At 36.5% G+C, this 15,064-nt stretch overlaps 1 protein-coding gene across 1 annotated transcript in view; it reads left to right on the forward strand.

The window, feature by feature from the left end:
- The window catches only part of dnajb14 (DnaJ heat shock protein family (Hsp40) member B14), a 293,393-nt gene extending 280,168 nt beyond the window's left edge, over positions 1-13,225 (forward strand). Inside the window, exons 5-8 of the mRNA XM_081394623.1 lie at positions 5,718-5,803; positions 10,182-10,291; positions 10,683-10,855; positions 10,983-13,225. Of these exons, the coding sequence (XP_081250749.1) occupies positions 5,718-5,803; positions 10,182-10,291; positions 10,683-10,855; positions 10,983-11,107 (494 nt within the window). The 3' untranslated portion in view covers positions 11,108-13,225. The remainder of the gene's footprint in view (positions 1-5,717; positions 5,804-10,181; positions 10,292-10,682; positions 10,856-10,982) is intronic.
- The last annotated feature ends 1,839 nt before the right edge of the window (positions 13,226-15,064 follow it).

The following is a 15,064-nucleotide window of genomic DNA, read 5'->3' on the forward strand; positions in this document are numbered from 1 at the left end:
CAACAGACAGCAATGAAAATTCTGCGAAAATTCAGAAAATTCTGAAATCTGCGTTTTGAACGAATCAATTTAGTGATTCAATTGCCCTCTTTCCCAAATGAATCAGCCGTTTGAACAAATTGGTTGAATGAATGACTCCCTCAACTTGTGACAATGCACTTTCATCTTTTAATAAGCACAAAATAAATATGATTTATTTTGTGTGTTTTTTTTTGTGTTTTTTGTCTATATAATAATATTCTATATTGAGAGGAACAGGATAGATTGAACAACGCAACGTATAATTAAATGAGTGCCACAACAAAGATGGCGTTTTTGTCGGTCCGGTTTGGGAATACCGGATGCAGGATGACGTACGCATTGGCTAAGCTGAAAATAGTGATGGCGGGGAAAACGAATAGGTTCAGGTTGTGTGCAGGTGTGGTGAACAAATGAGTCCGACTGAAGAGATGAGTCCGAGCTTAGGACCCAAGCAATCCGATTGGTTCAAAGCACGTTTTATGGGTAATCGCTTTAGTGCCTGGTTACAAATAATACAAAATCACTTTATTATAGAAGTTTGTACTACGTTATAACGAGTCATTAATGTATTTTAACTTATATGATTCATATACTAGTATTTAACCGAAGCTATAGAATGTGAAATTAAACATTTCTTGTTGTTAGTGTGTTTTTTTTTAACAAATAAAAAACATATTTGAGCTTCAAACAACTACATTCTCGACTGAGAAACTCTTAAAACTACATTTTGTGACACAATAACAGTCGTATTTTTAAATTTCGCGGTCTTTCTCCTTTACTATTGACGCAGCTCGGACTCATCTCTTAAACCGGACTCGATTGTTCACCACACAGGCTCATCTTTATTCAACCGACGGGAAGTTGATTACGTCGATGAATGGATATTTAATCTGCCTTATGAATCTACTAGTAAGCGACGGGCATACGGAACACCTTGCTGTTTGTTGTGGTAATGGAGAGGAGCGATTGTGGTGTTGATGGAGTTCCAGTTATCATCAAGAGAGACTACGGGAATAAAGCGTTTAGTCAGTCATTTTAAGCCAAAATGGGGGTCAACCTTGAACAAATTGCAACAGAAGCAAACTCAACTGATTTTGTATCCTCAATATGTCCTGAGCAAGGAAAAAAAAGCCCCGAAGAATCCCATTAGGGGAAAGTTTCGAAAAAGACCCAAACATATTACCCAACGATATCACCATGAAAATTAGTGAGTTGATTACTTACATCAAGACAAACAAAAAATGTATTAAAAGTTTTTTTAAATTGTTTGTTAACATGGACAAACGGTCTATAATCTAATTATGTATGTGCTAGTTTGCATAAATGCCACAACAGATCTAAACATTGGGTATAGCCAGGCGAAAATGTCTTTTTGAATCTTGTTGACACATAACAGTAAAATACTTAACAGTAAAACCCATTTTGGCTACCCATGAACATTAATACATAGAGGCAGGAAGAAGTACTTTAGAAACCAGCCTTTATTAATTATTATTGCAGAGATGGGGTTTGGGGCCGGGTCCGTGGGACTGTTTCTGGGGATTCACTTTTTATTTTACCTACCTTTTGTCTTCTGCATTCTCCTTATCATTGTCTCCTGTTCTCGTCCCCAGAAACAGTCCCACGGACCCAGCCCCAAACCCCATCTCTTAAAAATTAATAAAGGCTGGTTTCTAAAGTACTTCTTCCTGCCTATATATATTAATGCTCATGGGTAGCCTAAATGGGTTCCATTCAGACCTTAACATTAAGTATTTTACTGTTATTTGTCAATAAGATTCAACAAGACATTTTCACCTGGCAAGACCCAATGTTTAGATTTGTTGTGGTATTTATGCGAACTAGCACATACGTAATTAGATTATGCTCCGTTTGTCCATGTTAACAAACAATTTCAAAAAACTTGTAATACATTTTTTGTTTGTCTTGATGTAAGTAATCAACTCAGTAATTTTCATGGTGATATCTAAAGGTTAAATTTTTTACTCTATTCACGTGAGAAAAAGAATGAATAGGCGTATGAATAGGCTATATTTGGGTCTTTTTCGAAACTTTCCCCTAATGGGATTCTTCTGGGCTTTTTTTTTTCTTTACTCAGGACATATTGAGGATACAAAATCAGTTGAGTTTGCTTCTGTTGCAATTTGTTCAACCTTTTTTCATAAAATGACTGGACTAGTTCTCTTCCAAAGGTATTTGAAGTATCTGAGTGAAGACGGAGCTGATCATTAACTCGTGTAAAGCAGTGGAGCGTGAGTAATAGGATATTTTAATCAAGAGCGGTTATCGCGGGACTAACTGACTTGATGGTGAAAATTCTGTCAGTAATTATTACTCACCCTCATGTTTTTGAACTCCATAAGACTTTAGTTCATCTTTGGAACACAAATAAAGATATTTTTGATGAAATCTGAGAGCTGGCTCATTCCTTCATGCTTCTATGTAATTTCATTCTGCCGGCCCAGAAACATTAGTAAAGACATCGTTAAAATAGTCTGTGACTAAAATATAAAATATATACTATAAACTATAAAAATATAGTGACTACAGTGGCTCAACCTTACTGTAAGTTAACCCTTGTGTGGTGTTCATATTTTTGTTACTCAGCCAGTGTTCGTGGGTCTGGTGGACCCGCTGCATTTTTGGGTTTTTAATTCAACACAATCAAAAATGTTATGTTAAAATACTCAACAGATGTTTACTTCATCCCAATTACAAGCAATATAAACAGCATATATGGTCAATATTTTCTCTTTACCTTTGTTAGATCACATTTAAGAATTGCAACCTTGTGTGGGAATGGCAGGAGTAGAAGCACAAAACTCACTCTTGCACTCTTTCACACTTACACACAATCTCTCTCTCACACGCACGCACACACACACTCATGCAGACACATACACACACCCACAACACACACACAGACACACACAAAACACACACCACACACACACACACACACACACACACACACACACACACACACACACACACACACACACACACACACACACACACACACACACACACACACACATACACACATACATGCACATACACGCACACACACTCACTTGGATATGTGGTGTACAGTCACTCTCCATAGGCATAATGGTTTTTCTAATGTACAAACTGTATAATATATCCCCCTACACTAACCCTACCACTAAACCTACCAATCACAGAAAACTTTTGGCATTTTTTGAATTTCAAAAAACACCATTTAGTATGTTTTAGTATGAGGACACAGATGTTGTCATAAACCATGTTTACGTTGTAATACCATGTCATTATACACATTTGTGTCCTCATAAACCATATACAAGAACATACACACACTAACAGCAGGCCCTGACAGGAGGAGGACAGAGTAAAGGTACACAGGACCTACAATTTCCACACTTTTATTAGCCCCGGGTCCAGTGGACCCGAACATCCTGTGTGTAATATAAATGTGTAGGGGGGGTGTACAGTGTGTTTTCATTAAAAATGTGTTCTGATATATATTCCTCACAGAAAATGAGCCAAGGCCAATGAGTCTCAGTTTGAAAAAATAATTAATTGTATCATTTTTCAAATGATAAAAAATGAAAACGGGTCCAACAGACCCGAACACCATACAAGGGTTAAGAAACCAACGAGAAAATGTAAAAGTGCCTTACCAATGCCGCAAAATGAATGGCTTACCTTTCACACTTTACCATCAAATGACCGTGAGCATTATCTTCTCAGTTCTCTGGCATGCGTCGTGGCGCTCTCGTGAACTCACGTCAGAGGCCCACACAGAAGAAAATGAATAGTTGAATAAAGTTGTTATTTTTGTTAGTTTTTTGCGCACAAAAAGTATTCTCGTCGCTTGATAAACTTAAGGTTGAGCCACTGTTGAGCCACTTGGACTATTTTAACAAAAGTATTCTCGTCGCTTGATAAACTTAAGGTTGAGCCACTGTTGAGCCACTTGGACTATCTTAACAATGTCTTTACTAACTTTTCTGGGCTGGCAGATGAAATTACCTTGCAGTCTATGAAGGAGTGAGCCAGCTCTTAGATTTCTTCAAAAATATCTTAATTTGTGTTCTGAAGATGAATGAAAGTCTTACGGGGTTGGAACATTATGAGGGTGAGTAATTACTGACATAATTTTCATTTTTGGGTCAAGTAACCCTTTAAGCTATTTAAGGCCTACCTAAGACCATCTGGTATGTCACTTCCTTTCAAGAGAAAATGTTTCCTTCAAATTCAATCTGTTGAGTCAATAAAGGCCAGAACCTCCTCAGGGGACTTAAGGAATTTTACCGGTGGTGACTGAAAAGTCCTGATAGAACGATAATTTACTGTTGTACATCAGATCTCCTTTTTGTGCCTCACGTCTGCTGGCATCCACAACCCGCAGCTTATCCTGTAACTTGTGGAAGCGAACAATTTGCGTATAACTCCTAACCTTGGCGTCGGTGTTCAGCATAGAGATGCAATGAGCTCTCTCCAGCTGAAGCATCCCAGACTTAGTTTCAATACCGAGGAACTCTGGGATCAAGTCTGAAGAAACCTGGTCGGGTTAGTACCCTCAACATTTTCAGGCAGGCCAATGATGCATAGATTTTTCCTCTGACCTCGATTTTCTAGATCATCCAAGTGTTTGGTGAGTGAAGAAACTTGGCATGCGAGATTGCAAGAGTCTGGATCCGTGCATTTTCTCTATCTACTGTTAACTCGACATAAGCAATTCTGTTCTCGGCTTCATTAAGTCAGCCCACCGTTTGTTCAAGTTGTTGCGAATGGGCTTGAATAGTCTGCGCGATCGACCCAGTCATTTCCTGCAGCACCCTGGATAACGCTGGAACTAGCTGTCCAACATAGTTACTAGTGTGAGACTTTTCACAAACCGCATCTGCATGTAGATCCTTTTTCTCAAGTTTCTTCGCTGTTTTTTTTTTTACTAAAGAATCAGGCCACAAAGTTTCTGAAGGCATTGTACCTCAGGTTGCATTGCCAAAATTGATTAAATTATGTACTCAAATAATTGAATGAGGAATTCAAGGAGCAAATGAGGAGCAAAAGCGTCCACCTCTCATGCTGCCATCTTGGCCCCCTGGAAAGCTTTTCTAATATTAAAGGGATAGTTCACTTTGAAATAAAATTTTGGTATGTTTTAGCTTACCTCAAGGGCATCCAAGATGTAGGTGTCTTTGTTTCCGCAGTAGTTTCAATTTTGATATTTTTAGGTCAAACCGTTCTTGTCTGTCAGTCATTTCATGAAGTCAGTTTCAAGAACGGTTTGACCTAAAAATATCAAAATTGAAACTACTGCGGAAACAAAGACACCTACATCTTGGATGCCCTTCAGGTAAGCTAAAACATACCAAAATTGAATTTCAAAGTGAACTATCCCTTTAATGCTCTTCCTAAAGCTCTTGCCTGATCATAAACCTTCTTTTTCCAGTGATATTCCCTGACCTTTTCTCTTTTGTAATGTCTCTCAGCCATCTTTCTTTCTTAAAATCTCCCTCTTGCTCACTTTCTCTCTTCCCCCATCAAGAATATATACGCCCCCTACTACTGATTGGCTTTAAGTGTGTTGTGGTGCTCGGTAGGATCCACTTTTAACAGTGGTTCTCAGAAATCGCTTACTGCCCTTTAATATGTCAGGTCTGGTTAGGTGTGTGGGAAACTGAATATGTGATTTTGTGTTTTTTCAGCGAACACACAAGAATTCGCTAATAACCGAACATACAGTCACCATAGGAACCAAACCAGAGGAGAGAGAACGGAGGAGAGAGGAGAGGTATGAGCATCTTTTTTTCTGTCTTTCTCAGTAATATTAGAGACTTAGTAACCACTAGCTAGTTTTTAACTTGGTTACTACTAGCTAGTTTTTAACTCTGTTAGGTTGTAAGCTCTCTGTAAAGTAATGCATAGTCGCATAATACAACGTTTACCCTCAGTGATCCAATAGCAGCCTTCAAATACATGAGCAGAAATAGTTGAAATGCTGTTTCATAAAATAAATATAATTTATTAATTTATAAATTTCAGTTTATCCTTATGCCTCAAGCAAATAACTGAAAGCAAGTTTCCATTAAAAGTATTTTTGTACGTAAATAACAATCAGAAATGGTATTTTTAAATTAATAAGTATAAATTAATAAAAACTGATACAAATAACATAAGAAATTAATTATGATTGATTTTATTTGACATGCACAACACAAGCCAATGCACACAGTTTAGCACTTGTTTAGGGCGGGGTCGTGTTAAAGAGTCGCTAACTAAGTAATTTATTCACATGATGTTCTCTTAAAATTTAAGCGAGTGTAAATGTCAGCATTAACATAGTCATCTGAAAAAGAAAGTACACCCTATTTGAATTCTATGGTTTTAGGTATCAGGACATTAAAAAAAATCACCTGATCCTTAGCAGGTCCTAAAATGAGGTAAATACAACCTCAAATGAACAACACCACAGGACATATTACACAGTGTCATTATTTAACAAAAATATAGCCAAAATAGAGAAGCCATGTGTGAAAAACTAAGTACACCCCATGATTCAATAGCTTGTAGAAACACTTTAAGCAGTTTTCTGTATGACTTTATCAGTCTCTCACATCGTTGTGGAGTAATTTTGGACATTGTTTCAGTTCATTGAGGTTTACAGGCTTTTGTTTATGCACTGCTTTCCTAAAGTCCCGCCACATCATTTCAATTGGGTTGGGGTCTGGACTTTGACTGGGCCACTGCAACACTTTGACTATTTTCATTTTCAGCCATTCTGTTGTAGATTTGCTGGTGTGCTTGGGATCATTGTCCTGTTTTCATGACATCAAATTTGACTCTAGAATACTTTGGTATACAGAGAAGTTCATGGTCGACTCAATGACTGCAAGGTGCCCTGGTCCTGTGACTGCAAAACAAGCCCAAATCATCACCCCTCCACCACCATGCTTGACAGTTGGTATGAGGTGTTTGTGCTGATATGATGTGTTTGGTTTTCACCAAATGTTGCACTGTGCATTATGGCCAAACATCTCCACTTTGGTCTTGTCTGTCCAAAGGATATTGCTCCAGAAGTCTTGTGGTTTGTTCAAATGCAACTTTGCAAACCTTTTTCATTTAACCCCCTGGCTCGTTTTTTCCTTATCAGTGCAAAAAAAAAAAATATATATATATTAATTTTTATCTTATATGCTTGTGTTATACATCAATCGATCATGTTAAGTGTGTATTATATTTGTGTATACTCACAATAAAAACAAAGTGTTGTGCTTTTTGCCAAATAAAGAAAAATAAACATGATGCGAGTTCTGCCTCCTCTCTGTCAGTGTAGTCCATTCTGAAATGCGTCCGAAAATGAACTGTAACTCAGCGAATACTCAGTCAAACAGGCATACAGACACACAGGCATGAAGCTTGAATTCTCTTCTTTTAAATGAATTTTTATAAAAAACAAATATTCACAGTTTATGTAATATGTATGCAAAGAGAGAGATGTCAGTTGTTCTCATCACAGCTCATTAAGTTTTAATGTGCTCCGCCCACGGAGAGCGCGCGCTATTCAAACGCAAATGTGAGGCGATCCATACAAACCTGTGAAACGCCCACATCAGCTGGATAACACACACCGCGAGTTCACTTTCAGACTTATGTACTTTACGATGCTGTGAGGAATAATACTATCTTGATAATAATCCTGGAAAATTTACCTCAGAAGTTCTGGAAGTTTCATTTCGAGGAGCAAATGGATCCCGCTGAGGAATAGGTCAGTTCTATTTGCTTTGTTCTAATCTGAATGAATGAACGCACAGATGCGTGCTGTTGTGGAGCTACTACAGCTGGCAAAGATACTGTTTAAATATGAATCGCGTTTCTGTGTATGAATGAATGAACGCACAGATGCGTGCTGTTGTGGAGCTACTGCTGGCAAAAATACTGTTTAAATATGAATCGCGTTTTTGTGTATGAATGAATGAACGCACAGATGCGTGCTGTTGTGGAGCTACTACAGCTGCCAAAAATACTGTTTAAATATGAATCGCGTTTCTATGTATGAATGAATGAACGCACAGATGCACGCTGTTGTGGAGCTACTACAGCTGGAAAAAAGACTGTTTAAATATAAATCGCGTTTCTATGTATGAATGAATGAACAGCTTTTACCAAACTCTATTGCTATACTGAGATGAGTAAAAATCGACTACAAAATCGGATAGATTATAAAGTTTTGACTGTAAAATACTGCCACATCAAATAAGCTTATAATGTTTCCAATTTCTTCTCATATGAATTGAATTACGTATGATAAAATGTATACTTTAGTTTTTACAAAGAAATATTACACTGGAAATATTGTTACAATTTTAAATGTTGTTGTAATTGTATAACCTTTAGAAGAAAAAAAAATATATATATATATATACAAGGATAGATGTAAACAAAATCTTAAAAGGTCATTATAAGCCTTCTCTTTAAATCATTTTTATTATGCTTTATTAGTGACACATTTGGGTAGAGAATATATTCCAAATCTGAAAATACAGTATGAGAACAATTAACTGCACAATTACTAGAAATGTTTACCTTGGATATTGTACAATTTGCAAGCACAATTTGTGGAAAAAACAACAACAACAACTGTGAACCAGTTATATATATATTGTCCTTGCATTCTTTCTTGTGGCTTAGTCACACACCTGAATCAAAGGCTAATTAAGTATGCAGCCTCATTATGCGGGCCCCATTGTCTCCTCAGGTGTGAATCACTCCCACCCGCATATGGCCTTTCCAAACAAAAAGTGTGTTACAAAATTTAAATCAATGTATTGTTTTATGTGAATGATTAGGAAGGATGATTTTCACATCATTTTGAAGAAAAAACTCTAGGCGACAAAATGCATTATTCAGAAGTCTTATTGACACATATTTAGTATGTGTTTTGTGGCCTTATTTCAGACATTTTCATTTTTATTTTTTTCAATAACCATGCATAAACATTATTCTCTCAAAAATACAAACATGTACATACATGTTGCTCACATATTATGGTAGACCTGTTTGTGCTAAATAGAGTGTAATTATACCTTTGCCATTAATATGTTTATAAGCAACTGAAAAAATCACAAATGTAAGGGCATGTCAGAACATCTCAAGGACCCCAAAAACACCTTAGACCCCAGAGGGTTAACATGCTAACGAGGCCTGTAGAGTCTGAGATGTAGTTCTTGTTTTTTGCAATTTCTCTGAGTATAGCACGGTCTTACCGTGGGGTGAATTTGCCAGGACGTACACTCCTGGAAAGATTTGCAACTGTCTTGAATGTTATCCACTTATCCAATAATCTTCCTTAATGTATTGTGATGGACTTCAAATTGTTTGGAAATTGCCTTTTTACCCTTCCCAGATGATTGATGGGCAGCAACAATTGCTTCTCTAAGATCATTGCTGATGTCTTTCATCCTTGACATTGTGTTAGCACACACCTGAATGCTCCACACCAGCAAACTGCCAAAACTTCTGCTTTTATTGAGATGGTCACACTTGCTGATTTTCAATTGATCAAGGACATTTTTTACACATGGCTTCTCAAATTTGGCATAGTTATTGTTAATGTCATGTGTTGTTGTTCATCTGAGGTTGTATTTAACTAATTTTAAGACCTACTAAGGACCAGATGTTGTATTATTATTATTATTATTATTATTATTATTAGGGGTTCAAGCATGAAGGGGTGGGTATAAATACAGATTTCGGAATTCAATACAATTCCATTTCACAAGCTTTTTTTCAATGCCTGTTCGTTTTGCTTACAAATGAAACAGATAAAAAAAAAAAAAAGCTCTCTCTGATTAAGCTGTAAATCAGTGTTTCAGGCTGATTCAAATCAGTAAAACTTTTTGAACTATTAATTCAACATCACATTGTATGTTTGTTTATTTTATACATCTCTGCAAGACATAAAATGGTGTAGAAATACGTTTTCACACAGCCAATGATAATAGCCATAAAATAAAATATTGACCATGGTGTTTTAAGATTCAATATCAGGATTGTTCAAATAAATATCAAAATCAAAAATTTTTGCCCAGCCCTATTTAAATGTTTCATTCTGTTGTTCTTGTTTTGAAGTAACTCACAGATAATGACTGATGCCAGTGTCTATTCTTCAGGGTGGGTACTCCATGTTTATTCAGCTGATGCCGATAGTTGTGCTGGTCTTGGTCTCAGTCCTCAGCCAGATGATGGTGTCCACACCTCCTTATAGCCTTTACTCCAGACCGTATGTCATAATACCTTACAATACATGCCTCATACTACAGTAGAATCTATGCTTTAGATCATGTACAGTAATGCCTTATGATACATGCCTCACAACACAGTACAAACTGTACTTTAGACAGTATGTAATAACTCTATATATGGGGTTAAAATGTTATGGGTTGCATTCAAGTAATGGAATGTCTTACACTGTTGATTTTTTTTTTTTTTTTTTTTTTACTAAAAAAACATGGGGGGCATATTACCCCATGTTACCCTAATATTAAGAAAGAAAATCTGAATAAATATATTATGGTTCTAGCACTTTAAACACTTGTACCCTTAGACTCTATTTTTTCATACTGTTCTTTAAAACTGTGTAATGGTTGTAATCTCTGCTCCTTCACATCTAGGTCCACAGGACAGACTATTAAGAGACAAACAGAGAACCTGCATGTGGACTATTTTGTCACCAGAGATTTCAAATCAGAATATAAGGGCTCAGCTTTGCTAAAGATTGAGAAGAATGTAGAGGAGGATTATGTTTCTAATGTGCGCAACAACTGCTGGAAGGAAAGACAGACAAGTATGTGTCATTATTTCATCTTCACCATCTTATTTTTCCACTATGAGTTTATATGCTTTGTTTGGTCCTAGGGATATGCTTTGAGTTCCTAATACAATTAGTTTTGTCATCATGTCATCCCCTTCAGAAACAGACCTGCTGTATGCTGCTAAGGTCTACAGAGATGAAAGACTACAGCGAAAGGCTGAGCTCATGACCATGGAGAACTGCAAAGAGCTGGACAGATTAAACAACCTGTTCCGGGGTGGATAAATCTCAAACTGAAACTAACAGACACTTAAGAAAATAAGACACCATGGTATAAATTTATTTTTTGTTAGTTTTTTTTTTTTTTTTAACATTCTTATAGAAAACATATTAAAAATGTTAAAAGTCTCTCATCTGGAATATGCTTAGCTTCATAGTACATCAAATCAACTGAGAAAAATATAATTTTTACCCAGCACCATCAATCCATTTTTTAATCTCTCTATCTATTATGTCTGAATTCACTAAACCGTGGGCCTACATGTTCTACACTTTAACTACACAACTTTTTTTTTTTCAACTTTGAATCCAAACTTGCATTGACTCCATATCAATGTTGCTCTCCTTGTCAAGTTTTAACAGTTCTACTAATTTGAAGAGGTCACTATTTTGAATCTTAATGAACTTTAAATAGTACAGATGAAATATAAGCTGTTAAATAGAGGACTACTCTTCCATTCATTTAAGGAACAGAAATTATTAGATTTTTTTTAAATTTTATATTCTCTTATAATTTTTTCCATCAATTGAAAGTCCACACAAACAAAATTTCACACAAAAGATGCCTTAAAAGTAATCCATATGAATCAAGCATACAAAACCAAATTAATATAGGCTTTTACTCCTTTATAAACCTTGAATAACTTGCATACATAGAGTTGACCAAATGTGGGTAAACATGGAAGCACAGCCATGCTTGTGTAGCAAATTAGCTCAAAAGTGAAATATGTATAATTAATTATAACGAATTATAATTAATTATAAATATTTGAATTAGTTTAAGAATTGACTGTAGCAGAAGTAATAGTACAATTATTTAATCAGTTCGTCCAACGAACAGACAGCATAATCAGTTATCAATTCTTGGCCAAGAAAGAATAACCTTTTACCCTGCTAGTACTTTATACAGTAGAAATTGCATGTACTGTAGCTAGATCAAGACATTTAAGTGACTTTGATTTGTGAGCGGCAAACACCGAGACAGTAAAGCATGGATATAATGGTTTAATAAACAAAACTACGGGTAGGCTACACACACAACTAAACTAAGCAAAGATTATATACAGAATTAAAAGCTGCAAGCAACGATGAAAGGGCCCTCGCACTCGTGCGATCGTCACTCGGTGGCTTTAGGAAGACAGAGCATGGTTGGGCAATGTGCATTTAAGGAGGTATATATAGTAAGAGTATGTCAAAGTCATTTACTAAATGTTTTGTATTATGGTGATAATAGCATGCTTCATGACTCAGCTAAGTGTTGCTAGCATGTTTAGTATGTTTCTACCATGCTTAGTACATAGGGCTGTTGTATTCGAGTCCGGTCTTGGATTCGAGTCCGGACTCGAGACCGTTTTTCTATAGTCTCGGACTTGTCTCGGACTCGCTGGTTTTCGGACTCGGACTTGTCTCGGTCTCTGCCACTGGTCTTGCCAAATATGGCTTTTGGTCTCGACCGAGTCCAGGTGTCTTTATTATGTTCCCAGTAAGCACACATACGTCACCGCGACGGAGGGAAAGTGAAACACTGGCCACCTAATAACTAGTGATGGGCATTTCGGCTCTTTTTCGTGAGCTGGCTCGTTTGACTCAGCTCACTGAAAAGAGACGGCTCTTTTGATGTTTTAACTCTCTGAAAGTCCACCGCTAGTGCAATGTGAATATTCACATTTTTAATTGTCCATAACAACCCGAAAACTTGCCTGCTTGCCTTGCACATCTAATTAATGGGCAAAGTTTTCCGACTTTTTTTCTTACCTTCTTTTTTTTTTTTATGTGGATGTTATTGAGCTTGTAGAAGTTTAGCTCTTGCATTCTTCTGAACATCTCGCTGAATGACATCTGAACATTGCCCGATGTAATTTTTGAGTCATATCACTCCATAATCTGCCTCTCTTTTAAATGCCTATTCCACGAGTAGTAGGCTACAATGACTGGCTGTATTAAAATATACAGTAGCTAATATCGTAACAAAATAACCCAGGCAGTCTCATCTACGAGACGTTTAGGCCTCCTCCAATAGTACTGACAGCTGGGCTCATAGCTTGCAGGTTTGCTTAGTGGCGAACTTTTTTCATTTGATTGGTTCAACCGACGTCCGAATTTAATTAAAATATTTTTCGTCACATCATCCGCCTGATCCGCGGTTTATCCGCAGTGTGCTTGTACTGTTAAGTATACTGTGAAAAATGGTTCTTATGAATTTCTTAAACAACTTCCTGATGAATTTATTTTAAAATTCTGTAGTTTGTTCTCAAATAAAAAGAACATATGTTAAATGACACTGTGTTCATTGTTGTTTACCCAAACTTTAATGTTTTCTGAAAATACATGTCTTTCCTATAACCCACGTCCAAATAATAATATAATACAATACAATATTTTTTTTTTCTTCAGGGAAGGCATAAACCAACCATAGGGGTCCACTCTGTAATACTGGTCACTTCTTTTCTACTCTACTGTACATCTGGAGTGAGGCTATATTGTCATTTAGTTGCTCAAATGCTCAGTACTAGTACCTAGCAGTGGTAATAGTAGTGGGTTGGTGTTTGTATATCAGTTCTAACACTGCTATTATGAGGTATCACCATATGTCATCATTCTGTTTTCTTTAGATTAGAAGATTATATGATATCAAGGGGAATGTCTTTATTTAAAAATCATGGGTGTTGTGACATTGTTTTTGTTTTAGATCAACAAATAATAACCCAAAATGATTGTCATGCATAAGACTTTTTTTTTTCCTGTCCTGGACTCGGGCTTGTCTTGGACTCGAAACTCTTTGGACTTGGTCTTCACTTGGACTCGACTAGTCCTGGTCTTGGACTTGTCTTGGACTCGACAAAGGTGGTCTTGCCCTATTAGTACACAATAATTATGTGGTTAGTACTGCATTACTGTGTTAACCATGTCAGTTTCTGTTGCCAGTAGGTGGGGCTATGTCTATATCTGAATATCGCTATATAGATGTGTTCAGTGCAGGACTTTTATCAAACATGTGAAGTTTGGGGCAGATTGGACATTGTATGCTTGAGTTACAACAACTTCCTTTAGCATTTCTAGCATGTTTCATGATGTTTCTAGCATATAATTACATATTCATTTTGGGGTAGATTGGACATTGCATGCCTGAGTTACAGCAAATCCATATTTAATTGCAGCAATAGCATGCTTTAGCACTTAGCTAAGTGTTTGCTAGTTGTTTTAGCATGTTTCTAGTATGTTGCTAGCCTGTGTAGCACCTGCTGGCAGTTTTTTATATGTTATTAGGAGACCACAACAGTGTTAAACATGTCACTTCCTGTTGCCAGCATCGTTATAATTATAACTGAATATGAGCATGGACGTGTGTTCATGACAGAACTCTTATCAAACGTGTGAAGTTTGGGGCAAATTGGACATTCCATGCCTGAGTTACAACAACTTCCTGTTTCATGGCATTAATAGCAAGCTTTAACACTTAGCTAAGTATTACTAGCATGCTTTAGCATGTTTCTAACATGTTTAACACTCAATGGCATATTTTACTATTGCTGCGTCCCAATTTGCATACTATCCATCCTAAATAGTATTGGAAAACAGAATTAGTATGTCCCAAATCGTAGTATGTTGAAATAAGTGTTCCAAAGATACCCGGATGGTCTACTATTTCCGGTCAGAATCTGAAGTGCAGATCGATGCTCACTCTAACAGCTAATATTGCCCACAACCCATCGCGCGGTTAGGACTACAAACATGAGTGAAAAGTGTTTTTTTTTTTTTTTACCTTACAATACATGCCTCATACTACAGTAGAATCTATGCTTTAGATCATGTACAGTAATGCCTTATGATACATGCCTCACAACACAGTACAAACTGTACTTTAGACAGTATGTAATAACTCTATATATGGGGTTAAAATGTTATGGGTTGCATTCAAGTAATGGAATGTCTTACACTGTTGATTTTTTTTTTTTTTTTTTA

The sequence above is a fragment of the Scardinius erythrophthalmus genome, assembly GCF_964197995.2.
Source record: "Scardinius erythrophthalmus genome assembly, contig: HAP1_SCAFFOLD_56, whole genome shotgun sequence".
Taxonomy (NCBI): Eukaryota; Metazoa; Chordata; class Actinopteri; order Cypriniformes; family Leuciscidae; genus Scardinius; species Scardinius erythrophthalmus.